Here is a 27149-nt window from a genome sequence, read left to right on the forward strand (position 1 = left end):
TGCAGGGGGCAGGGGCCGGTTTGATTTTTGGATGGCTGGTTCAGGGGTTTTCAGGCCGGTTCCTGGTTCCTTGAGGCAAGGGCTTCAATATTTAAGGCGGTGGATGTTGGAATTTGAGGGCTACGAAATTAGAGTTTCAGGGTTAGGGCTTCATGTTGATAACGTGTTTTAGAGAAACTGAATTTGAGAGGAATTTGCTGTGTATTCTCATTGATAATAGGGGCCTCTTTATATAGAGGATTACAATGCATAGAATCTCAATCATATAAGAAAAGTAATAGTACATTGAATAGGAATCTAGATCCTCCTAATTTAACCTTATTACCACTAGAGCAAGTAACCTAGAGTTTAGGCCAAATACAAATTAGGGTTTACTTGAACATATTATTTATTTATTTTTTTTAAAAGTTTTTTTGGTCCAAAGACCAATCCGTGTCAGGGATCATATCAAAACGCTTACTCCTCATGGCCACCAAGAATAGATTGAGATTTAACTCCAATTAGCGTCAGCGAGATTCGAACCCTAGTGTGGGGATTCCACATTTAAAGGTAGTCAAATTTTTTTTTTAAATATTTTTTTTATCGAGATCACACGGTTTCTCAAATGCTAGCTTCTTAGATCTAGAGACTAATCTGTGCTGGGAGATCGTATAAGAACGCTTCCACTCCCCTGACCACCAAAACTAGATTGATATTTAACTTCAATTAACGTCGGCGAGATTAGGACCCAGTGTGGGGGTTTTACACTTGGAGTCTCTTATCAACTCAACCACCGATGGTGTTTCAAGAGGCAACCAACTTAGGCCCATTTCATCCTAAGAAAAATATTAAAGATCTATATTGTAGGTCTAGGAAATTTGGACTCGAAAGACCAAGGGTCTGACCTGACCCGACAGAAAAAAGTCTGATTCGATTCGGTTTCAATCTTAAAAATCTTAGTTTGATGCATGATGTCGCTTTTGGGAGCGCATAATTTAACCCTGAAATATCGTTAGTAGTATAAGTAAGTAGGGATCGTTCTATCCGGGGATTGAGGGTACACTTGCAATTGTGAAACAAATAAAGAAAAGTATTATTTACAAAAATAAAATAAAGAATATAAATATATACAAGTAACAAAATAAAAAGGGGGGGGGGTTTAAGAATTATAGAATTGAAAATTAAGATAAATAAAATAAAGAAAATGTAAAAACATATATACAAGGGTGAATCGCAAGGAACAAAGATCAAAACGACATCCATATGCAAGAAATCCAATTACAATTCCTATAGTTGATTTTAAATGTCATGAGAGAGGAGTTGATCATGTGAAACATTCGAAAGCAAATGAATTCCCATTTTTTACTTTTCAATGCTAATTAACCTAAGCGAAAGCACCTAGATTAATCCTATCAAACATGCAATCAAGCCCTAGAAAGCTAGTCAATCATGTCATGTTTAACGCATTACACATAGAGAAAGGCTATCAACTCAAGTGTACAACTTAGTATGGAAAAGTCTACCTAATTGCAATCCTCTTTAATTAAATTCGGTCTTTGCACAAAACCTTTACTACTTTGATTCAAGTTTATACAAAACGAAAAGTCGATTTCATGTTCTTAAACCTAGCACCAATTATATCAAAACCCTAAGTGTTTGCAACCACATAAGATTAAAATACAAAAGTTTTCTATCATGCAAATTTAATTAAACAAACCCACATAAGCAACATAAAAATCAACATATAGAAATCACAACTTTATCTCAAAACATATAAACGGGCTTTAAACTTTGCCCTTAACATTATTTGTTAACTAGAATTCATAATTTTACAAAATCAAACAAAGAAAACAAGAGAAAGGATATAATACACCTTGAAAGATGAATGATAAAGCCTTGAGACGAAGAACTTGAAGATCCTTGAAAGCAAGCAATCTTCTAGGGACGACACAAGGGTGGATGGCGGTTGGGAAATTGATGTATTGCATGGCTTCTCTTTCTCTTGGCTTGAAAATGAAGAACAAGAAAACTAGAGAATGGAAAAGAAATATGGAGAGGAAATGGAGAGACAAGGAGATGGAATGGATGAAGGAATGTGGTCTTTTGAGAGTGAGAGGAGAAGTGTATTTATAGCCCAAAAAATGATGAATGGAAGGTGGAGATGAACATAAATGAAGGGCTAGATATGTTAGACAAATTTGTAAAAAATATCTTCCCACTTGTTTATCACTTGTTCAACTTGAATTGATTTTCCTCCTCAAGATTTTCCACTTGGTTGCAACTTTGATTTTCCTCCTCAAGATTTTCCACTTGCTTGCAACTTTGATTTTCCTCCTCAAGATTTTCCACTTAGTTGCAACTTTGATTTTCCTCCTCAAGATTTTCCACTTGGTTGCAACTTTGATTTTCCTCCTCAAGATTTTCCACTTGGTTGCAACTTTGATTTTCCACCTCAAGATTTTCCACTTGCTTGGAGGTCCTAAAAATAGAAACTAATAAGAAAAATAGAAACTTTCCTAAAATGAAAAATGGCAACTTACTAAAAATGATAAATAGAAACTACAAAAATATAAACTTTCTACAAATAGGAACTTTCCCAATCAAAGAATGGAAACTTTCCTAAACAGGATTTTAATAAGGAAATAACGTAAGAAATGTAGGGAAATGCAGTTAAAACGTCGCATTAAAATGCTCCTATCAAATTCCCCCACACTTAGCTTTTGCTAGTCCCTTAGCAAAATCACACTAAGACACACACTAACACTCAACAAAAATTAAAGACTCTACAAAAACAATGACTCTATTGCCCTTCAACTTTTTGTCTCAGAAATCTCCTACTTTCACAACATCAAGATTAGCACTCAACCAAGAATCAATATGTAGATATTCAAGAGTTAATTAAAACATATAATCCACACATACACAAGTAGGACTTGGTTGTGACAATGGTGATGGTTTCTGTTAAGCATGCTTCGAACAAGTATGATTCATATCCTCACAAGGTATATCCACTCTTTCTTCTCTCAAAATTCAAGACAATGCTTAAAAGCTTATAATCACTCAATTATATGTGAGAGAAAATATTTTGAGGCAATCAAATAGCTCACATATATAAGAAACGAAAAGCACTTTGTGAATATAATTTTTTTTTGAAAAGATCTCATGAAGGATATCAATTACTTGCACGGATGGACCCAAGCCATAGGTTCAACTCTTGTAACTCATCTCCACAAATCAAAGGCTGTCCCATCTTAAGGATCAAGAAGGTCTTATTTAGGTTGTAATGGGGCCAAGGCTCAAGGTTTTAATAAACGAAAGGTAAGGAATTTCACAAAGTGTCCTAAAAACCTAGCAGAGCTCATGTAGATGTAGAGACTTCTAGAAATCCACCAAGATATATCAAAACGTCACATCCCATAGAGGTTTTATGAAAGGGCCAAATGTCTTCATGTTAGGCCCAATCTTCACTCTAAACTTCCCTCGAACTAGTGAATTGGACAAAGACGAAATTTTCCAATAGTGGGTCTTCAATTCAAAACAAACTCCAAACTCACCAAGTATGGAGGACTAAAATCCATATACATTTTTTCTTTTCTTTCTTTTAATTTTCTAGCCGTACACATTTTTTTTTCTTTTTCATTTCTTTTTCACGGCTTTCACATATTTTTTCTTTATGGACAAGTCTACCCCCACACTTGAACTTTCACCTCTTCTCAATTTTCTTTCTCAATGCCAAATCCTCAAGTAAAGTCCCAAAATATAGCTCCGCTAAGTTTTTAGAACAAAGGGTAGGAGTGTAGCTATACTAAGGTTCAGGGTTAAGGATTTAAGGGTGGTGAAAGAAAAGGCTTAATGTAAGCTCAAAGGGGTTTATCTAAGGGAGTCCCACGACGGGCACAAATAGGGACACATGCTTATTTGGCAATGGTGGTAATTCCTAGGTTGCCTCTATCCCTTCCAGAATCAGGGCCATGTATTGACAAAAGTCTCAACAAGCACAAGAGCGAATTCTAGCATTCTCTAGTCCATCAAACTTAATCTATGGCAAGCAATCAATCAAATGAAAGAATAATGAGATCATCAAAACATCGCCAAAAAATTAAGAATATATTTTTCAATTATCACTCCAAGAAAAAGGGACATGGCTCAAATATCTCACATGGGCTTTTATGAATCAAAACTTATCCTAACATGCTCATATTCTGTACCAAGGTTACGAAATCCATATCCACTACACATGCATGCATTTTTCATATATCTCAATTAACCAAAGAATACCATTTTAAAAATCATCTCAATTTTATGATCCTCTTTTAATCATGATTTCAGAGATATAGAATCATCCTAGACAGTTGAAAGGGCATTCTAAGACTCAAAAACAAAAACAAAAGTAACCAAATTTTTTTTTTTTTTTCAACAATTTAATTTAATTTCAACACTTAGGTACGGGAACAGGGAGTCTCGATGTGCAATGGGACTGAAACAGCTACCCTTTTTCAAGACTATGTTTAATCCAATATACCTTAGTGTATCACAACATTTTCTTTTGTTAAACACATTTTTTTTTCTTTTTTTTTTCTTTATATACTAACTACTAAAAACACAACAAAGCAATAATCTGTCCCCCATACTTAATTCATGCATTGTCCTCAATGTATAAACAAATATAAATCATGCAAAGCATAAATCAAGCATAGAAGAGAAAATGAACACAACGAAACCTAAAACAACTTAAAATTCATGAAAATAAAATAGAAGGAAGAGTTCAAGAAAGCAAATCTGCGTTTGATGGCTCCTCCACAGATACGGTTGAAATGGGTTGCCTCCCATGCAGCGCTTAATGTTTAAAGTCTTTCAGCCTAGACTTGTACCTCCATTTACTCCTTTGGAGGAGCGGTATGCGGGCGAGTGGCAGCCCTCTTGCTGGTTTCAGCCTTCGGAGGCGGGTCCTCATGTTGTGATGCAGTAGCGTCCTTGCGAGGAAACCCAGGAGGATAACTCTGCAAGTTATTGACTTCCTGAGCAAGCTTGTTTATTGCAGTGTGACAGCGGATCAAAGAGCAGTTCATCTCAGAGATGTAATCGATCATGCAATTGACTCTCCAATCTGTCACCATAATACCATCGCGGAGAGAGGAACGCAAATCATCAATCGAATCCGACAAGCTTTCTAGGGTGGCCACAAGCCGAGGAGCACGAGCAGCTGGTGAGGAAGAAGACTCTCCGGGATGCAGTCTGGGAGAGCGACGAGGCAGAGGAGGGGGACTGCGGGTACGCTCACGGATAGGACGATGGTCCCATGGACGAGTAAGTCCAGCTCTAGTGGCCGCTTGACAACCTTCTTCTTCCAAAGAGAGAACACGGCGTTGATTGACGCCCCTGCGAGGGGTAACCTTGGTTCGAGGTTCGAGCCATGAGGAAGTAGAAGGAATTTGAAACTGCACGCTTAGACAAACCTTAGTAAAATCTGGAGGAGACAAAAAATGATGTATATGTAAAGCACAAAATAGGGTAGAAATCTCAACAGGCACACGGTTTTAACAAAGCTTCTCCGGGAAGGAGAAGAGTTATGATAGTTCACGGCCCAAGAAACTCCCCCACGTGTAAATATTCCTTTCTTTTCCTGGATTTATGGCGTGCTTTCGGCTATAGCTTGTCTGTCACGGATCCTCGAGATTCGTTTGATTCCCCCACGCGTCCTTTCTTTTCCTGGATTTATGGCATGCTTTCGGCTATAGCTTGTCTGTCACAGCTCCTCGAGATTCGTTTGGTTCCCCCACGTCTCCTCCACGCGCCAACAGCTTTTCTGTGTTTTCGGGTGACTTTAATCCAACGCGTAGATTTAATCTCAGAGATCGTCGATCCAACGGTGGAGATCTGCTCACTCGTTCTATAAATAGGTGCATTCTGAGCGACTGTTCACTCCAAAAAAAAATTCTTCCGAGTTCCAGCCTTTCTCTCTCAACCCTTCAGCCTTTCTTTCGAAACTCAAATCCTTTCTTCATCAACATGGAACCACGAACTCTGCAACTAATGGAGTTACAAACCCAGCAACAAATGGAATTACAAGCCCAGCAACCAACCAAGGAGGGAGGAAGCATCCAAGCAGCCGGGAGTAGTAACCGATGGGCTCCCACACCGCCTCAACTAAGAATCCTCAAGGGCCTTTACTATGATAAGGGTTTTAAGTACCCAACTCCAGAGCAGATTCAAGAGATCTGCCTTCATCTGAAACAGTATGGGCAGATCGAGGACAAGAACGTCTTCTTTTGGTTCCAGAACCTCAAGGCTCGTGAGAGGCAGAAGTTGAAGGAATTTCGGAACGTTCCGGTTGGTGGATCTCTCAATCTCAATTTTGGATCCACTAGTTCTACTGATGATGGTAGATCCATTGATCTAAACTTTGGCTCACGTGTCGGCTCTGGTGTTGATGGATCGATCATGGAACAACGAGGAGAATATCACCAGGAGATTGAAACCCTTCCACTATTCCCCATGCATGGTGAGGACATCTTTGGCAACATGAAGACTACTTCCGAGGGAGGTAGCGGCTATGGCGGTGACTCTCGCATTTCCCTTGAGCTCAGCCTCAACTCCTACGGAAATGCAGACATAGCTTAGTATAGAGTATTTTTTTTTTTTTTAATTTTTTTTTTTTTTTTGTAAATAGCTGAATTTAATAAGACTGAATGAATGCAGTTTTTTTTTTTTAAATTTTTTTTTTTTTAATATAAAGGACTCAAAAATAAAAGACAAATATAAATATATATTGGACTCAAAATGAAAGAAAAAAAAAAATAAATCCCTTCCTCCCACACTTAAATATTGCATTATCTTCAATGTAATCAATTAAAAGCATGCAATGAAATAAGTAAGCATAGATAGAAGACATTTACGAAAACAAATCCTAAAATAAAAATAATAGAGAAAAATGAAAAATAAAAAGAAATAGGGAAAGAGAAAGCAAATCTGATTATATTATGAATTGGGTTGCCTCCCAAGTAGCGCTTGTATTTTACGTCTTGCAGCCAGACGGTACCTACATTAAATAAAGTTAGTAACTATAATTAACAAAGAAATAAAAACAAGTATAACTATTAATTACAAATTACAAGTATAATTAACAAGTATATTGTACATAAGACACAAGTTAAGTACTCAAGTGAGTATAAAACGTGAAAAGTATTTTTACAAGTTTAAAGTGTGAAACAACAAAATAATTTACACGTATAGAGTATTCACAAGTATTTCTTTTATTATAAACATTATTGATATCGAATCAAATTCCAAGCGGTAAATCAAGTGGACGTGCGGCCCAAGTATAGTCGCCTAAACACAAACTCCCTTTCAAATCTTTTGGGCAACCTTACTGAAATGGCCAGGTGGGGGAGGGCGAACATGAGAGGAAAAATCCATTTTGGCATGAGCTACTCCCACATTGTGGTTTATGCCCATTTGCAAGCACTTCTGGATTCAAAAACCCGTCATGAACGTTGTCCCCTTCCTAGACACCATTTCACATAGGCTTTCTTACTAAGATGAGAAAGTTCATAAGTGTGAAGACAGTTCAACAAGTGTTAATAAAGGCCGCCCTCAACCTTAAGGGACCTGAGCTAGGTACCAGTAAAGGGTTTAGGCCAATATTAACAAAAGAGACTTCACCTATTCCTCTCAATTTACAACCTACAATTAAAATTCGTGTTCAATAATATAAATAACATCCTAGTTAATTTAAACTAAGTTTCAAACAATTTATATACAACAAATATATACAATAAATGATACAATTTAGCAAGTGATTTTTCAATCCCCGGCAACGGCGCCAAAAATTGATGTCGCTTTTGGGAGCGCATAATTTAACCCTGAAATATCGTTAGTAGTATAAGTAAGTAGGGATCGTTCTATCCGGGGATTGAGGGTACACTTGCAATTGTGAAACAAATAAAGAAAAGTATTATTTACAAAAATAAAATAAAGAATATAAATATATACAAGTAACAAAATAAAAAGGGGGGGGGGGTTTAAGAATTATAGAATTGAAAATTAAGATAAATAAAATAAAGAAAATGTAAAAACATATATACAAGGGTGAATCGCAAGGAACAAAGATCAAAACGACATCCATATGCAAGAAATCCAATTACAATTCCTATAGTTGATTTTAAATGTCATGAGAGAGGAGTTGATCATGTGAAACATTCGAAAGCAAATGAATTCCTATTTTTTACTTTTCAATGCTAATTAACCTAAGCGAAAGCACCTAGATTAATCCTATCAAACATGCAATCAAGCCCTAGAAAGCTAGTCAATCATGTCATGTTTAACGCATTACACATAGAGAAAGGCTATCAACTCAAGTGTACAACTTAGTATGGAAAAGTCTACCTAATTGCAATCCTCTTTAATTAAATTCGGTCTTTGCACAAAACCTTTACTACTTTGATTCAAGTTTACACAAAACGAAAAGTCGATTTCATGTTCTTAAACCTAGCACCAATTATATCAAAACCCTAAGTGTTTGCAACCACATAAGATTAAAATACAAAAGTTTTCTATCATGCAAATTTAATTAAACAAACCCACATAAGCAACATAAAAATCAACATATAGAAATCACAACTTTATCTCAAAACATATAAACGGGCTTTAAACTTTGCCCTTAACATTATTTGTTAACTAGAATTCATAATTTTACAAAATCAAACAAAGAAAACAAGAGAAAGGATATAATACACCTTGAAAGATGAATGATAAAGCCTTGAGACGAAGAACTTGAAGATCCTTGAAAGCAAGCAATCTTCTAGGGACGACACAAGGGTGGATGGCGGTTGGGAAATTGATGTATTGCATGGCTTCTCTTTCTCTTGGCTTGAAAATGAAGAACAAGAAAACTAGAGAATGGAAAAGAAATATGGAGAGGAAATGGAGAGACAAGGAGATGGAATGGATGAAGGAATGTGGTCTTTTGAGAGTGAGAGGAGAAGTGTATTTATAGCCCAAAAAATGATGAATGGAGGGTGGAGATGAACATAAATGAAGGGCTAGATATGTTAGACAAATTTGTAAAAAATATCTTCCCACTTGTTTATCACTTGTTCAACTTGAATTGATTTTCCTCCTCAAGATTTTCCACTTGGTTGCAACTTTGATTTTCCTCCTCAAGATTTTCCACTTGCTTGCAACTTTGATTTTCCTCCTCAAGATTTTCCACTTAGTTGCAACTTTGATTTTCCTCCTCAAGATTTTCCACTTGGTTGCAACTTTGATTTTCCTCCTCAAGATTTTCCACTTGGTTGCAACTTTGATTTTCCACCTCAAGATTTTCCACTTGCTTGGAGGTCCTAAAAATAGAAACTAATAAGAAAAATAGAAACTTTCCTAAAATGAAAAATGGCAACTTACTAAAAATGATAAATAGAAACTACAAAAATATAAACTTTCTACAAATAGGAACTTTCCCAATCAAAGAATGGAAACTTTCCTAAACAGGATTTTAATAAGGAAATAACGTAAGAAATGTAGGGAAATGCAGTTAAAACGTCGCATTAAAATGCTCCTATCAATGCATAACCCCACCCAATCATAGTTTCTCGGTTCTGTCTTGGGCTTAGCGTTTTGCCCAATCGGTTAACTCAAATCGAAACGATTTCACTTATATATATGCCACATGTTATTCTATAATTGGCTAAACATAAAACATATATATATATATATATATATATAATATATTAAATAAAAATATTTAAACTAAAACTCTAAAAACACTAAAACACTAAAACCTAATTCATTTTTTCCGATCGAAACCATCTCAATTGTAGTCTCTCTTTCTCGAAACCCAAATGTTCTTCCCCAATTCATTTTTCACTATCGACTCTAACCAAACTCAATTCAGTTTGAACTCACTGACTCACTCAACTCACCTTTCTCTTGTCTCTATTCTGAAAAGGCGAAAACCTAAACCCATACTTCAATCATTACATTCCAAATTTCATGGCATAAACCCAAAACTCATCCCAAAGTTCTAAATCTGATTTTGATTCCGATTCGGATTCCAATTTAAATGCAATTGTTTTCCAACACCATCAGATGCTTTGAGGGTTCAGACAATTCCCAAAACATTCAGTGTACTTATGTTATAATAATGCTATTTGAAAAATTATGTTATTAGACAGCATTGATATGCATTGCATGTACCTAAATTAGTGGCAAAACTGCCAAAACATATGCATTTGAAAAACAAGAAAAAAACTTGGGTTATATAAAGTACAAAGCTGGGTTTTGGGCCCAAAAAGCCCAAATCTTAATTTTTCAGTTCGGTTTTTTGTCAGTTATCACTTTTCAAGAAATCCGAATCGGCCTAGATCGATTACTTCGGGCTTGGTTTCAATCTTGCAAATTTGGGGACCGGCTTGACCCAAGCCCAGACCTACTATATTGTAGAAGTAAATAAATTTGACTATTTGAGTGTGTACATGAAACAATCTTGCTGATATAGCGAGCGTGGACATTGATCACAAGCATGAGTCTCTTTCATCGAGCTTTTCTTATTGAAACCCTAGCGGCGCCGACGTCCACCCGTGCAGCAGAGCATGATGACGGCGGTCATCCCCGCCCTCGTGTGAAGCGCCAGGCGCATCCCTGTGCTGGTCTTCTCTCTATGGCTTTGCTAGGGCTGTTTCTCCAAATCTTGACTTCGATTGATATATGAGCTTTCCAAACTGTTGCTGCTGATTTGTTGGTCAAGGAGACATGGATTCCTCCTGTTGTGCGTCTGCCTTGTTAAGTAGGCGATGGTGAAGTGACCTATATGCGGTTCCAGGGTGGTCGGGCTTACGGCAAGGCTGTTGGTAGCGTCTGTGAAGGCAGGGTGACTGTGATGGGGGTGCTAGTGACGCAGAGGAGTGACAACGGTGTTTGTGATTGTGATGGGGATTTTCCTCGGTCAAGCCTAGGAGAAGGCCCTCCGTTCACTGATCATCTAGAGGACGACGGAGAATGAGCAGTTCTGTGGGACGGCGGAACAGTGGGAATCAATGGGGAAGATCGTTTATGGACCTCCCATTGTTCAGAGATGGCGGCGTCGGCGTGGTGGCCGGTGAGTGGGTTAAGGCTGGTCGGAAGTCTACTGGGTCGGCCGGAGTTGGTATCTCAGGTGAAGGCGCGACTGCTTTGGTGGCTAATTGAGGTGCAGCTAGGGTTTTCTCTATATGGGTCTCTTGGGCTGTTAGTTGGGCTTGGAGTGTGGCTGCTAATTTTTGGGCTTGACTTGGGCCTGGAACAAGGTTCTTTGGGCTTGGTCTCAAGTTCTAGGCTATTTTGGGATAAGTCATCGGCAAAGAAACTCAAACCTCTTAGGAAGGAGGAGAAATTGGTGAATGGATTACCGGAATTCACCGTGGTGGAGGCAGTTCATGGTTCCAACCCATCATTGGGTAAGGAACCAATAGTTGTTTGATATGTTGATCCTAGTTACTATTGTCTATGCTGGTAGAGATACCTCTATGAGTCTTGTGGAAGTACTTGGTTTTAACGTACCACAATTGCGTGCTAGGCGTGTGAGACTAAGTAGAATAGATTGACTGCAAGGCGAGGCGTTTGTATGTGGCATAAACTACTCATAGCATAAATGTTTTATTGGAGTAGTCTTTTGTACTATTTCTTAATCTATGAACGGAGCATACTATTGGTATGTCTCAAATTTGATCAAAAAAAAAAAAATCTTGCAGATACAGCGTAATTGGTTCAAGCTTGTTTTGTGCAAACCAAATGGTTTGTGTCCCCCCTGTTCTAATATCTCTATCTCATGAATTTGCTTGATTCCAAGTACAGTACTGTTAAAACAAGTGCACTCCTTCCTAAATCTTTGACTGATTTCTGAAGAAAAAACAAATGACTGTGATAATGCCTATAAGTCTATAACTACGATAGTTACCAATAGTTAGGCAGATAATGAACAAGACTGAAACTTATATGAGTATAGATTAAGACATTGCATAGAAATCAAAAGAATTAAATAGCATCTTATATATGTTTAGGCATAATATGCAGCAGGGCCTCAATATAAGAAGTAAAAATGTGAAATCGTGGTGTAAGATTAACAATATACCGCGATTTCAGATTTTATGTTAAGAAGTTAAAACGCAAAAACATTTTTCCAAAATCTTTGCAAGTTTGCAACCATTTATGCAACCCACCCGGCCCACCCACAAAGAACAACATTGCACACTTGCATGTACCTGGGATATCAAGGTATACTCTTTAGATACAAACACAAGGTTTCTTAAGGGGAAGTTAACTATTCACAGGAGTATACAAATTCATTTAGTTCCATTTTTAACTGGGAAATTTAGGCAAACAGGGTAACAAAGCATGAAATTTCACTGATGTGCAACAAAGCTGTATAGTCAGAACACTTATACTTCCACTACAGTCTGACTGAACCCCACTAGCTGAAGCATTAACTGGAAAACAAGGGCAACCAATCCAACGACGATAACTGAAATTAAGTGATCCTTTGTCATTTGACTGAGTGATGTGCCACATACGTCTACAGTTTGAATAATGACTATCCTTCTACGACGATTATCTACCAAAGTTACCTAGCTAGTCTGACTAAACAGTCCTAGCTGAAGGATTAAGCCAAGAACAGAGGCAAACACTAATAACAACAAGCTGAAGTTATGTGATTCTCTGTCTCCACATTTTGCACCTCTAAATAATTCCCAAATCACCCTTTTTTTTTCTTTTTCTTTTTCTTCTCTTCTGAAAAGAGGAAATTTTTCTATCTATAACCTCATGACTTTGAGAGAAAACTGATGCAATGTCGCACTCATATTACACCGCCACCAAGTTACCAACAGCCCCAAAGAAACACTACATCACGTGCTGATCACGTGTGTGAACTTGCCACATCGTTTTGCTGACACGGCTCGTGCAGATTGGTCCAATAAAAAAGATGTAACTAATCAAAATTAGGCATCATAAAAAAAGGACACGAAAAACAGAGAAGAAAAGAAACGGCTTGTGCCGAAGAGGAAGAAACGACCCTTTTACTCCGGCTTTTTGTAGCTCTCTCAGACAAAGCGGAGGCAGAAAACGCCGTAAGAGAAAGAGAAGAAGAAGAATGGGTTGGATCGGCGAGACAGTGGACTCCGTCAAATCCCTGCAGATCCGGCAGGTCCTCACCCAGGCCGTCAGTCTCGGTTTGTAAACCCTTAAACCCTCCCCCCTCTCTCTCTCTCTCTCTCTCTCTCTGTTTCTCCCTCCAATTTTCTCCTTCTGGGTCTTAATCTCACAAATTCTCATGCTTTCTATTAATCTCAATGTGGGTTTTCATCACAGTCTGATGTTTCCAATGTTTACTTTGTCTTGTTGGGTGTAGTGGAGTAAAGGCTGACACTTTAATGTGAATGCATTTATATTCTGCATTTGATTTTCCTGTTTTTACTATTGGGTTCAATTTAATTGTTGGTTCCAGATTTTTGAATTGGAGGTTTTTTCGATTTTTCGAAAAAATTATAACTTTGTTGTCGTACCTGGATTTTGGAAATGTGATCAATGTTGTGGTTTGGTGTTATTTCTGTTTCAGGTATGATTGTTACATCTGCACTTATAATATGGAAGGCATTGATGTGCGCTACCGGCAGTGAATCTCCTGTTGTTGTTGTTTTATCTGGAAGTATGGAACCGGGCTTCAGGAGGGTAAGATAGTATGATGCATAATTGTTTCAGTTTTTTTGTGGTATTATCAATAGTTATCATCAGAGTATTTTGGCATGTCTTCTGATTTTAAGTCAGGAATAAGTGGTTTAAAATCGACTTGGCTAGTTTATTTCATATGTAGAGCTACTTCAGAAAAGAGGCATTGGGGGACTCTACAGTATCAAATAGAAAGATGGAATAACATTTTCCTTTTTGTTATTTTAAAGTATCCAGATTTGAGGAAAAGTTGCTTGATTCTTTTCACCAAATTGGTTTTTATTTGTAATGTACTGCATTGAAACAACTTGTATTCCTTCGTAAGGGATGTTCTGCTGCCTCTTCTGCAGTTTTGCATTCCTAACATGACGAAGCAATCTTCCTTGTCTCTTGGGGTTAACCTTGCTTGTTACATCTCTATAATCCTCCTACTTCTTACCAGAAATTGTCTGAATTTATGTGGGAGGGAGGCCTGCTTTCTAAGAATGGGCATGCTTGCCTTATAGTTTACTTAAATTTCCATGCTGTTTCACATTGAAAGCATACAGTTAGTCTTGAAGATCCATGGTGTTTAAGAATTGGCTCTTCTTTTTGAGTACTGCTATGACCTGAATGCAGTACTTGGAACATTCATCAGTTAATGTGTCTTAATTTGGCTAATAATGTTTGGGAGCAGTTTGCTTTCTAATGAAAGAATATATGAATTGTGTTCCGTTGTATCTGTAAGTGAAATTTTGGTGCCTTTTAATTGGATCTTCTGTCTAAGGTCTTTTACTAGAAAAATCGATTCTCTTAATTCTTTGACAGTTTTTTTTTTCTGTGTTAATGTTTCTTGGCTGCTTAACTAATAATGTAACTGATATGCTTTGCAGGGGGACATTTTGTTCTTGCACATGAGTAAAGAACCCATTCGTGCAGGAGAAATTGTTGTCTTTAATGTTGACGTAAGGATTTTTTTTCCTACACACTACTTTTCTTTGTTCAGTTCTATTGTAGTGTAGCCTTTTATGTTATGTAATTGTCAGCCCTGTTTCACTACTCATTGTGATTTGTTTCCTTCAATATTTTTATTATTAGATGAACTTTAGTATTCTTCAGCTTTTCTCTCTGTTTATGTGGTTACCATAACCCTTTAGTTCTTTAACATTGGAAGGTTAAATACATTACTTTCTGATTTTGGTGCTTAGTGCTTACTAATCAATAAGCATGTACCCAACTTTGCTTATAATGGAGAAAATGTAGTCTGTAAAATTAACAATTCTAGAGTTTTAAGGTCTCATTCGAGCTATAATTGGGAATTAAAAACTAAAAAGAGAACCTTCAAGTTATTTGTACAAAGGGGTAAAAATTTCAGTTGTGACTCAAGAGCAAGTATTGGACCTCTTCTCTTTCCGTTAATTTTGATCTCAAGCTTGTACAAAATTATATATCAATCGTTTGTATCCGGTTGGTGGTTAGTGATATACAGTTTCAGTAGCACTAGTAGGTCATCTTCTATCTCTTATTGACTAAGCATGCATATGATAAATAAACTTAAGATATCAATACTGGAGTGAAGTATTCAATAGGAATGTTCTGTTTTTTGGTTAATACTAATATGCTTCCTTTTCCATTATCTATTTTGTTTTTCAGGGCCGTGAGATTCCAATCGTCCATCGCGTCATTAAGGTAAATAGTGCAGTTTTACTGTTCTCAAAATCATATTGCCTAGCGGTTTCTGAAATAGATGGTGCTGTGTTCTACTTTTGATCTTCATGAAAGGAACAATTAATTCTGCTGGGAAAATATGGGACTCTGGTTTAGATTCTGAGAAAAGGTTTAGTTCTTTTTTTTTTTTTTTTTTTTTTTAAGCTTATGATACTAGATCTCCAAGGAAATTTGTGTGGATTAAAAAAAATAAATAAATAAAGAAGAAGAAAGAACCCATAGATCAGGTTATTCCTCCCCTCCATTATCTTTTAGATAGTTCATTATACACCTGTATTCTGAGTCCCTCCTGGCACACCTTGGGCATACTGGGTGAGGAACTTAAAAGAGGTTGAGGTGTCCTCAATAGAAGATAAAGATTAGTTTCACTTACATTACCGATGTAGATGTTATCGTATGTGGTTGCCAAGTTCACCTGCCTTTTCTCTTTTCTTCACCTTTTTCCCATACACAGTTCATTATCAACACGTATTGTCCCGTAAGTATTAATGATTATTGATGTTTGCAGGTTCATGAAAGAGAAGATACTGGAGAAGTAGATGTCCTCACAAAAGGTGCCAGTTTCTTCAATACACCAGAACAATCGCTTTTTTGCATGGTTTTAAATCCTCCAGAGGCTTAATTAATAAAAATCTGGAACTTATGCTGTACTCATAGGCTCATAGCTTATATTTCTTTTAGCTCATGGGTCCCTGCTGTTTCAGAACATTCATCTTTGTATTGGTTTCCTGCTACGCTTACTTTACCACACTATTCACCCCTTCTGTATATTTCTCAGGAGATAACAATTATGGGGATGACAGACTTCTGTATGCTCAGGGTCAGTTGTGGCTCCAACGGCACCATATTATGGGTAGAGCTGTGGGGTAAGAACTCTAGCATTTTCCTACTCTTTATTGCTGTGTATATTCCACCTCTGTAACACGGGCAACTTATCATATTGTGCTGCTGGGTCAAAGTATTCTAGATATAGGTTAATTTTGATGACATATTAGGTGAACCGAGATTTTGAAAGTTTCCTTTCTTGTTTCTGTTTCTTCCTCAATACTGTAGCTGTAGCTGCATAATGTTACTGTATTGCTTCTTTTGATGCATTGACAAGGGAGTCATTTTGAAGTTGCATGCCTGTTGTCACAAATTTGTTCACGCTGGTATCATTTTCAGGTTCTTACCCTATGTTGGCTGGGTGACAATTATCATGACTGAAAAGCCAATTATTAAGGTTTGTTTCTTCCCCTGACAAATGGTTTGATAAAACGTGCACATACCTGAACTATTTATTCCTAACAAAGGGTTTGTTTCTCTTTTGTGTCTTTTGTCCAGTATATTCTCATTGGCGCATTGGGGTTGCTTGTTATAACTTCAAAGGACTAACCCTAAGCAAATTCTGGGCCTGAAGGAACTGTTTGCCATTGCCAGCGCCCAGCGGCTGTCATCCTCGCTGTGAAGCTACTACATTTTTCATTGTAAACGACATTAGTTTATATGATAAATCATAGCAAAAATAGTTGGTTATGTTTGAACTTTACTTTAAGGGCTCTTTGTGAACCAAACTCGGCCAAGATGATTTTTTTTAATTCTTTTCTTTTTCCCAAACGTACCAAAATTTGGCGGAGAATGTGGCCAAAAATAGGCCTACTAACATATAAGCTTGGCTTCGAATCCATCCAGAGCACCAAAACTGGAGAACTGTTGGAGAAAGGGGGCTCTGCACGATTGAAGTCACTTGAGCATCGGGGATCAAGTGCTACAGCCTATAGGCACATGAGGGCATGCGGCGAGCTTAATGAACGTTTTGGATGAAGTTAAACAAATTTGATCCACAACTATTAATTTGCCACAAGTCGAAATTGATGTTATTAGATCAAATGATACCGGTTAGTGATTCGACCATTTTGCCATCAACAAAACCAAAGGCCAAAAAAACAACGAAAATTCTTTTATACACAGTGGTGCAAGTCTACATATCAGTATTAATTAAACCAATAAGGCTTAAGGTTAAATTTTCAATAATCCTACCATTGCCCTTGATTAATTAAAACTCTAAGACTATAAACTTTAATAGATAATAGATAAAACAGTAAGTTAAAAATAGGAAAAAGAAAAACAGGAAAAGAGAAAAAGAAAGAAGAGAGAGAAGAAACTGTTAATCTCAATGTGGGTGGGCTTTTACTAGACGTCTGAGCAATGAATCACCAATTGTTATTTACCACAAGTTCAGAAATTGTATTATTCATTATTTTTTATTGCAGTTTGATGAAGAAATAAATTATGTAAAACCAATTTTTTGGTACAAAAAAATATTAAAAAAAAGTCAATTGACACACGCGTAAGTGTGTGTTAAGAGGCTAGTATACTAATTATGCAATCTCAGCTGTCTATATGTGGTGTCCGGGGTCCGTTATTTATCACTCAAAACTGTCTAACCTCTGTGGTGCGTGCGTATTTTCACGCCGTGTATACCCAAACCTCTCTCAAAGATGTAACGGTGAAAAGGACTCGAAGCTTACCACTTTTCTTATAGCTTGAAAGAAACCCTTGAGCAGTCCACGGTTCTTTACAATGGACCCGGACGCTGTACCATCAGAGTCCACAAACGAAACCAAAACCTAAACCCCCAAAACCCCACAGAGCCAAAAAAACCAACTATTATCACGGAACAAATGAGACCCCTCTCAGATCCACGTTGGTAATTTCCCCTCTGTTCCAATCTCCTTTCTCTCTGTAACCTATAATCTGAGCCTTCATTCTTGCTCAACAGTCTCCACCAATCCACAAATAGCTATCAATGTGTAAACAACCATATATGATTCATTTTGGTGTTTAGGGTTCTGGGTTTTTGTTTTGGCACATGGGTGGTGAAGCTTTTCTCAGGTTGGCGCCTATACTCTGATAAAGTCTGAAGCTTTTATATTTCTGGGTTTTCTGTTTCTGAAGTTTTTAGGGTAATGGGTTGTGTAGAATCTTGATTTTGATGGATGGGTATGTTTCAATTTGAGGAAACACCTAAAACATGCTCTCTCTGCGAACCAGTCGCAGATTTTGTCATGTGGCAGCTAAGGTAGTAGCTATGAATGATTGTGCTGCTGCTGTGCCCAATTTGGTTTGCAATACAAAGGCCTTGAAAGAACCTGCCCTGGTTAAGCTTAAAGCAGAGAGGGACCCCGAGAAGCTATTCCAGCTATTTAAGGCCAATGCCCACAATCGGCTTGTCATTGAGAATCGGTTTGCATTTGAAGACACGGTGGCTCGGTTAGCTGGAGCTCGCCGGTTTGATTACATTGAGCATTTGCTTGAGCATCAGAAGACTCTTCCTCAAGGTCGGCGAGAAGGGTTCATTATGAGGATTATAACATTGTATGGTAAGGCTGGGATGACTAAGCATGCTATTGATACTTTTTGTGATATGCATTTATATGGTTGTTCTAGGACTGTTAAGTCATACAATGCTACACTCAAGGTTTTGACTCAAACTCGTGATTTAAGAGCAATTGAGGCATTTGTGAGTGATATTCCACAGCAATTTGACATTCAGTTGGACATATATTCAGTTAATATTGTTATCAAGGCTTTTTGTGAAATGGGGATTTTGACGAAAGCATATGTGATCATGGTAGAGATGGAAAAGTTGGGAATAAGACCGGATGTCATTACGTATACAACTCTGATATCAGCATTTTATAAACATAGGCGGTGGGAGATTGCTAATGGGTTATGGAATCTTATGGTCCTGAAGAGGTGTTTACCTAATCTTGCAACTTTCAATGTTCGAATCCAATTTTTGGTTAATACAAAGCGAGCTTGGGAAGCTAATAGAGTTTTGAAGATGATGCAGAACATTGGGATAGCACCTGATGAAGTTACATTTAATTTGGTGATCAAAGGGTTTTGCCAGGCTGGGAAACTTGAAATGGCAAAAAGGGTATATTCTGCTCTACATGACAAGGGATACACGCCCAATGTTAAAATTTATCAGACCATGATTCATTATCTTTGTAGAGAAAGGGATTTCGATCTGGCATATACATTGTGTAGAGATTCCATGCTGAAAAATTGGTATCCAAATGTGGATACCATTCATACATTGCTAAAAGGCCTGCGGATGAAAAGTCAGCTTGGCAAGGCTAAGGCTATCATGACATTGGTTCGTAGAAGGGTGCCTCCATTTCCTTCAAAACAGTTGAGTTCTTTGCAATCCATACTAACCAAGAGTTGAATGAAGATAAGACGAGGGACTGAAAAGTGGTTGATTGTATAACTGGTCAGCTCAACAAGAGCTGGTACTCTATTTTACTCAACTCTGTAAATTTGCAGAACTAATTGGACTCAAATTTTTTAATCATACGAAAGGGACACTCCCATAATCTTCAATATTTTGTTGTATTGCTGCCTCAATAAAGTTCATGATATAATGGAGTTTCAAAATTTTGCTCATAGAAAAAGAAATGGAGTTCTGAATGGACATGGGAGCTCAATTTGCTGTAAGTTCGTTGTCAATGGCTTTCCCCTAATGCTTTACAAGTTCTTTCTTTCAAACTTTTGGGTGCTTCTATTTTTTGATTGTTTGTTCAATGTTTTCAGCTTTAGTGGTGAAGAACAGAATGGTCAGGAAACAATAGCAAAGTCACCCCAATAAGATACCACACAAAGCATATATTGGTAATTTCAAATATTTGGAATTGTGATGAAAGAAGTAGTCTTTATTATCCATAAATTCTTAGTTTTTAATTATGATTATAGCGCCTTATATTTAAATATGAAATTGCTACTCAGAAATAATACAAGGGTAAAAGATAGCCGATGATCAGAATAATGGTTTATTTCTTTTTGTTTTAGATGATTGGCAGTAAGTTTGTCCTAATAATCGTGGTTGGTTTTGAACTATTAATCGCTGGTAATGCTGTTCCAATGTCCCAAACTTGGCAGATTTGACAAAAAATTTTATATATTTTTTATAATTTTTCCAATTTCTTAATGTTCAGTAATAAGGTCAGAAGCATATAGGGATTACATTATGGAATCTTTTGCATAATTTTTTTTTTACAGTTTTTCTGATAATTAACAAAGCATAGAATGGAGTTTAGGTAATTTTTTTTTTAATATATATATTTTTTAAATCTCAAAAAAGGTAATTTATTTTATCAGCAGAAATGCAAAAAATGGTAAGTTATTATCTGACTGTTGGGTTGCTTGAGAGCAGCATGAACTAGGAAGGAGTAACACCAGCTATATGATATTTACATACTCATGGACGCATACTTTACTCGAATGTTTGTTCCACACTTAGAGATATACATGCGATTGGTGTATGTAATATGCTGGTGTCCATAATGTATGTGTAATACAAAGGAAAAGAAGAGAGCAGTTTTATCTGAATTCCGAAAGTTACTCCACACCACCACCATTTTCCTAATAAAATTTTAAGCGTCACTTCACCCTTCTAATAGTCAAAATACACAGTTTCAAGAATAATATATTTTCTACTCCTCTTACCTATGCACCTGCCCCTCCCTGCTTACCTCCAGCCCCAGAGGTTCATTGTGGCACCCGTCTATCAACCAAAAAGCTTTTCAACATTATTTGAAATTCTGGTTTTGTGGGGAGAATTTTTTCTATTATGCAGGCTATGTATAATGCACGTGAGGTACTTACATGGTTTGCATAATCTTGAGGCCTGAGCCTGAGGATTTGGGGTCCATGTAAATTGTTGACTCGTGAAGAGCATGTCTCTCTACTGAGCTATAGGGATTTTCTGTAGTCTTTATATCCAAGTTCTTGTGTAGGCTTTTAGGTTAGTACCTAGAAAAAGGTTGATATATTGATTTAGTTTTTTTTTTGAAAGGGTTAACCACAGTTTTGTTTTTCATTGGAGGAACTGGTTAAAATTTTATACAAAAAGAAAGATAAATATAAAAAAAACCTGATAAAAGCATAAGTAATGTTGCTTTTGTTTTGATATGTACCCATAGGTTAACTTGATCATCTTTTTGTTGTATATTAAGTGAGATTTCTCATACTGTAATCTATTCCTCTTCTTAATCAATATTATTCATCTATTGTATCACAGAAAAATTTACAAAAATGTTCTTCACATAGGGGGAAAATAATTCTGTTAGTTGCAAACAGCAAGAACTTTCTTTATAATAGGTAGCATGACTATCTCTGTGTTTACTTTTTTTTTTTTTTCCCTCTCTATTTTGATTTGATATTTTGTGTCTGTTTTTCTGGATGTCAAAATTTCTAAGCGAAAAGCTTTAAGAGAATTTTTATTAAGTCTGTCATTAGAATTGCAAATTGGTTACATCTGTAAACAGCAAATTGATCAGTAGACGGGTTTTTTTTTACATTTTTGGTAGAGTAGATTATGTATTTGATCATAATGTTGGCTTGAATTGTTCTGTTTAAGGAACTGTAGCAAGCTGAGGAGTCGCTTCGTATACCTGATTTGGTGCCATTCAAAAAAGGAAATGAAAATTTGAAAGTCTGAAGAAGCTGAGTTGCCTTACATCGCTTATATGCTGCACATTAAATCACAGATCTTTCTTCAGCTCTCTATATTCAGTGACAGAGGAGATTCAGTCATCGCTGCAGATTCGGTCATATGCCAGAACAGATTGCAACTGGCGGCTTGTCTTCTTTTGTTATTATGCTGGCATTGACTCCCAATGTTCGGTAGCTGTTTATCTACGATAGCATTCATATTGTATGCTTTCCCATGTAGGCGGGCTGCACCCCCCTTTCTTTAGTTACCCCCAATTGTAAATTTTACTTCTTGGCCGAAGGAAATTCTCCCTCATTCCAACTTGTTTACAAGAAGTAGAAATGAATCGTTTTCTTCTTCGAAATCATCGACTCTGTTATCTAGACTTTTGAATTGCATCGAGTGCTCTTCCTTTTCCTGTAACAGCACCCAACTGAAATTGAATATGTATGGATCCCTTCTTATGTGCTTTTGTTCAAGAGAGAGTTACACTTTTGTTCTTGCAATAATATCTATTCTCAACCCCTACATGAGATTCACGAAACAAAAGGGCATTAACCGAAGACTCCGAGAGGCGTGGGGTCGTTTAGACCCAAAACGACAAGAGAACAATGCCGTCGGGAATGATGCATTTGGCAAATTCATAAAGCGAGGAGGGAGCATAAACATTTGAAATCTGAAATCAGTTTTAGTGCTTCTTCTAATGTCAAGCAAAATGCGTGAAGAGACTGCAATCCATTCCAACACCAACTCTAAAACCCTAAACCCTCAGACCTGTTGAGACTCTCTCTCCCATGTCAAAGACTCTTCTCTCTCGCATCAAACCCCTTCACAGCCGCAAACCCACTTGTCCATCTTCCTATTCACCGCCCCACGTCAAGAAGCTAGTCTATGACACCATCCGGATTCTCACAACAGATGATAAATGGGAGCAGTCCCTCGAAACCGAATTCTCCGAAACCGAAACGCTTGTTTCTGAAGTTGCCCATTTCGTTTTGGACAGAATACCCAGTGCAGAGTTGGGGTTGAAGTTCTTTGACTGGGCTTTCCGGCGACCCTATTGCTGCTCTCCAAATGGGTTGGCGTATTCTTCTCTCTTGAAGCTTTTGGCGAGGTTTGGAGTGGTTGCGGAGATTGAGTTGGTGCTGCAGAGCATGAAGTTGGAACAAGTAGAGCCGAGTAAGGATGCTTTGAGCTTTGTGATTCGAGTTTACGCCGATTCTGGGTTCGTCGATAAGGCTCTTGAATTGTATAGTTTTGGGGTCAAGGTGTGTGGTTTTGTTCCGAGTGTTTTCGCATGCAATTCCTTGCTTAACACGCTTGTGAAGATTGGCAGAGTTGATGTCGCACGCCAGGTGTATGATGAAATGTCTGAGAAAGGTGGCGGTGATGGTGAGCATGTGTGTATAGATAACTACAGTACTTGTATCATGGTGAGGGGGTTGTGTAAGGAAGGGAAGGTTGAAGAAGGGAGAAGGTTGATTGAGGAGAGGTGGGGAGAGAATTGTGTGCCGAATGTTGTGTTCTACAATACGCTTATTGATGGATATTGTAAGAGAGGTGAGGTTGAAAATGCTAATGGCATGTTTAAGGAGTTGAAATTGAAGGGGTTTCTGCCTACATTGCAAACCTATGGAGCTTTGATTAATGGGTATTGCAAAGTAGGGAACTTTGTAGCGATTGATAGGCTTTTGATGGAAATGAAGGAGAGAGGTTTGAGGGTCAATGTACAGGTACATAATACTATAGTTGAGGCTAGATGTAAGCACGATAGCTGTGCAACCGCGGTTGATACTGTAGCAAGGATGATTGAGAGTGGTTGTGAGCCGGATATTACAACCTATAATAGTTTGATTAATAGTTCATGTAAGAAAGGGAAGGTTGAGGAAGCGGAGGAGTTTCTACAGCATGCAATGAAGAGGGGATTGGTTCCGAATGAGTTTAGTTATACTCCTGTTTTTCAAGTCTATTGCAGACGAGGGGAACACTGTAGGGCCCTGGATTTGCTTGTTGAGATGACAAAAAGAGGTCACAAACCTGATTTGGTTGCCTTTGGAGCTTTGATTCATGGACATGTTGTTTCTGGGGAAGTTGATTATGCATTGACAGTCCGGGACAGAATGATAGAAAATGGAATACTCCCCGATGCTTGCATTTACAATGTGTTGATGAGTGGCCTTTGCAAGAAAGGGAGGCTTCCTACTGCCAAACTGCTGCTTGGTCAGATGCTTGACCAAAATGTACTACCTGATGCATTTGTCTACGCCACATTGGTAGATGGGTTAATCAGAAATGGGAACCTTGAGGAGGCTAAAAATATATTCGAGTTAACAATTGAAAAGGGCCTAGATCCTGGTGTTGTGGGGTACAATGCTATGATCAAGGGTTTCTGCAAATTTGGAACAATGAATGATGCTCTGTCATTCCTCGAAAAGATGAAGAAAAGGAATCATCATCCTGATGGGTTTACTTACTCCACAATAATTGATGGGTATGTCAAGCAGCATAATTTGGATGCTGCACTAGAAATGTTTAAACAGATGGTGAAACAGAGATGCAGGCCAAATGTCATTACGTACACCTCCTTGATCAATGGGTTTTGCCGCAAAGGAGATTCTGATGGAGCTGTAAAAACTTTTGTAGAGATGCAATCTCGTGGTGTGGAGCCAAATATAGTCACGTACACCATACTTATTGGAAACTTTTGCAAGGAAGGTAAACTTGCAAAAGCAGCCTCCTTTTTTGAACTAATGCTGAGGAAAAAGTGCAGTCCTAATGATGTCACTATCCATTATTTGCTAAATGGGTTTACAAACATTGCACCAGCTGCAATTTCAAAGGAAGTGAATGAATCTCAAGAAAATGAGAAATCTATTTTTCTTGATTTCTATAAAAGGATGATAGCCGATGGATGGTTTCAGAAGTCTGCTGTCTATAATTCCATTCTCATTTGTCTTTGTCAGTATGGAATGGTTGAAGCTGCATTACAGTTTAACAGTAAGTTTAGAAGTAAAGGTATTGATCTAGATTCTGTTTCTTTTGCGGCTGTGCTACATGGTCTTTTCTTGGGAGGAAGATCAAAGGACTGGAAGAATATCATTTATTTTAACTTGAAGGAAAAAGAACTCCAAACTGCTGTCAAATACTCGCATATAATAGATGCACAGTTCCATGGAGGAAGAATATCTGAAGCTACACTTGCTTTACGGTCATTAGTTGAAGATGATAAGCCTCAACATCAAGAAGTGGAAGACAGAGAAAGATAGAGGAAGACAATCATCTTTCTTCACAAGTGACTGTCAGTTGAGGTAGGCTAGTGCTATTACAGAAGTTGATTTGCCACAGTCATGATATAATGGTTGATATATTATTAACTAATTAGGATATCTCTTATTTTCTGACTTGATAAATCCATCCTCAGCTCTCAGATGTGACTGTGGTCTTGTTTCTGCTAGTTGCGTCTGGTATGAATCCTTTGGTAGGTAGAATTCTTAGTGGATTGATAATTCTTTTAATCATTGATTAATATGGTGGTCTTTTCGTTATTTTTCAAAGATAATGTGATCATGGTTGTATAGTGCTAACAGGACCTCCGCTTTTGTTGGTTGCCAGGTAAGGAAGAAGTATGGGCAATATTACTGCAATGCAATGAGCGGTTCAACAGGTTCCAGCTCTTAATCAGTTAGTTTCATACTTTCATAAACATAATTTGCCAACTTTCTTGCACAAATAATTGCAGTTTCTAAAGAAGGAAAATTCATTGATAGTTGGTAAAAACATTCATTTGCTCTAAAATACTGACTGGGCCATTCAGAGACAGAAAGGGAATTTGATAGATATGATCATAAACAAGACAAGTTATTTCATAATCAGTTAAAATGAAGTATGCATTGCATTTCTTAGCATCACTTATTACTTCAGTTTGGTACCATTACAATTTCATGTAGAAACAAATGCCTGATTATATTCCTCTTTTGTTGCAGTATATTCAGCAAATGGCTGGATGATCATGCCTTAAATATGAATCCTTTTCCTATGGGACATGTGGGCAAGGGCTTGATACGTTCTTCAAATCTCGAAGTTGCAGAAGAAATTGAAATCTAAAGCTTGAAACCCCATAAACGAAAAGATGTCGGTTGAGAAGAAAATGATAACGAGATAGAGCTTTGACGGAGCTAGACAAGTTCGAGATTGAGGAGGCAGTGGCCCCGGAATTGCAGACAATTAAGCAAATGGTGGAAGATGGTTGCGCTGAGAATGCAATTTCTTTGCTGATCTTGGCCAGCAGCGTTCTAGGCAAGGTTCTCAAGTACTGCAAGAAGCACATAGATGACAAGGAGGGTGATCCTAAGACTTGGGACACCAATTACATAAAGGTGGACCATAACTAACTGTTTTGCTGATTTGCTCTCATCTTGGAAGCAAACTATCTTAGCAATGCTGGGCTGCTGGATTTGACATGTCAGACTGTGGCGAACATGATCAAGGGAATGATTCCTAGAGAGATTCACAAGACTTTCAACATCAAGAACGACTTCACTCCTGAGGGAAGAAGAGGTTCCGAAGGAGAACCAATAGGTTTTCTGAAGTGAACTATGAAGCCAAGGGCGGGTGTCATAGGCTTATGTTTTTATATTTTGACAATGAAACTGTGTTATGTAATCTCAGCAAACCTCTATCATGTACCAAGTTTCAACGGGCAAGTAGTATTTATCCATCTTTGGAATATTTTTATGAAGTTCATGATCGTAAGCCTTCTCCAACCCCCTAAACCAAAATGCTAAAAGGCCATTTTTTAGCCCAAATGGTCTCCAACCCACCCAACTAAGGGTTAAAGTGCCAAAAGCTAGGGCTAAAGGGCAACCCAAAGGGTTAAATCTAGCCCTAAAGTTAGTTTTTTAGCCCTTTAAACAAAAGGGATCAGAAATGGAGGCCCACGGGTTGTAGTGAACTGTGACCTAAGCATGACGTTAGCATCGGCTAGTTGCTGACGTCAGCTAGCAGTTGGTTTTTTTTTTTTATATATTTTTTTTATAGCCTTTGGTTTGTTTGTTTGTTTGTTTTTTTTTTTTTTACTTTTACACTAAGTACATATCACCTCAACCTTCTTTTTACATATTCCTTCTCTTCCTCACATAAAATCAACTAAAGATATTTTTGATTATCTTAAAAAAAAAAAATACAACCAGAAAAATATTTTTTTATCATAAAATTTTTTTGGCTTGCTATAAGTAAAAATCTGATAAAAAAATAAGAATATATATATTCAAAATGTTAAAATATG

The 27149-nt window shown here is 37.5% G+C and overlaps 3 protein-coding genes across 4 annotated transcripts; all 3 read left to right on the forward strand.

Annotated features, from left to right (window-relative positions):
* The first annotated feature begins 12962 nt into the window (after positions 1–12962).
* Positions 12963–16961, forward strand: LOC112185384 (signal peptidase complex catalytic subunit SEC11A). Its single transcript, XM_024323621.2, has 8 exons — positions 12963–13181; positions 13568–13680; positions 14550–14621; positions 15310–15345; positions 15893–15938; positions 16163–16250; positions 16549–16606; positions 16708–16961. Exons 1-8 carry the CDS (start codon positions 13103–13105, stop codon positions 16756–16758), a joined length of 543 nt encoding a protein of 180 aa, XP_024179389.1. The 5' UTR covers positions 12963–13102; the 3' UTR covers positions 16759–16961.
* Positions 16962–17924: 963 nt separating this feature from the next.
* LOC112187665 (pentatricopeptide repeat-containing protein At1g80150, mitochondrial) lies at positions 17925–22374 on the forward strand. 2 transcript variants are annotated; one of them, XM_040514661.1, is made up of 4 exons: positions 17925–18258; positions 18418–19865; positions 19966–20043; positions 21791–22374. In XM_040514661.1, the coding sequence occupies exons 1-2, from the start codon at positions 18236–18238 to the stop codon at positions 19598–19600; spliced, it is 1206 nt and encodes a 401-aa protein (XP_040370595.1). In that variant the 5' UTR covers positions 17925–18235; the 3' UTR covers positions 19601–19865; positions 19966–20043; positions 21791–22374. The 2 variants fall into 2 exon arrangements, with proteins under 2 accessions (XP_040370595.1, XP_024182322.1); XM_024326554.2 differs by having other exon boundaries at positions 17926–18258; positions 18346–19865.
* An 86-nt stretch (positions 22375–22460) lies between these two features.
* LOC112187664 (pentatricopeptide repeat-containing protein At1g52620) lies at positions 22461–26677 on the forward strand. Its single transcript, XM_040514660.1, has 4 exons — positions 22461–25173; positions 25287–25343; positions 25478–25529; positions 25849–26677. Exon 1 carries the CDS (start codon positions 22660–22662, stop codon positions 25129–25131), a length of 2472 nt encoding a protein of 823 aa, XP_040370594.1. The 5' UTR covers positions 22461–22659; the 3' UTR covers positions 25132–25173; positions 25287–25343; positions 25478–25529; positions 25849–26677.
* Positions 26678–27149: the final 472 nt, after the last annotated feature.

This window comes from Rosa chinensis, chromosome 2 (genome assembly GCF_002994745.2).
Source record: "Rosa chinensis cultivar Old Blush chromosome 2, RchiOBHm-V2, whole genome shotgun sequence".
Lineage (NCBI taxonomy): Eukaryota > Viridiplantae > Streptophyta > Magnoliopsida > Rosales > Rosaceae > Rosa > Rosa chinensis.

Coding starts and splice junctions, on each gene's coding strand:
- LOC112187664 (XM_040514660.1), top strand. CDS start 22,660: ATGTCAAAGACTCTTCTCTCTCGCATCAAACCCCTTCACAGCCGCAAA.
- LOC112185384 (XM_024323621.2), top strand. CDS start 13,103: ATGGGTTGGATCGGCGAGACAGTGGACTCCGTCAAATCCCTGCAGATC. Junction 15,346..15,892: donor TCGTCCATCGCGTCATTAAG/GTAAATAGTGCA, acceptor TGATGTTTGCAG/GTTCATGAAAGAGAAGATAC. Junction 16,251..16,548: donor ATTATGGGTAGAGCTGTGGG/GTAAGAACTCTA, acceptor TATCATTTTCAG/GTTCTTACCCTATGTTGGCT.
- LOC112187665 (XM_040514661.1), top strand. CDS start 18,236: ATGGGTGGTGAAGCTTTTCTCAG. Junction 18,259..18,417: donor GGTGGTGAAGCTTTTCTCAG/GTTGGCGCCTAT, acceptor TCTGCGAACCAG/TCGCAGATTTTGTCATGTGG.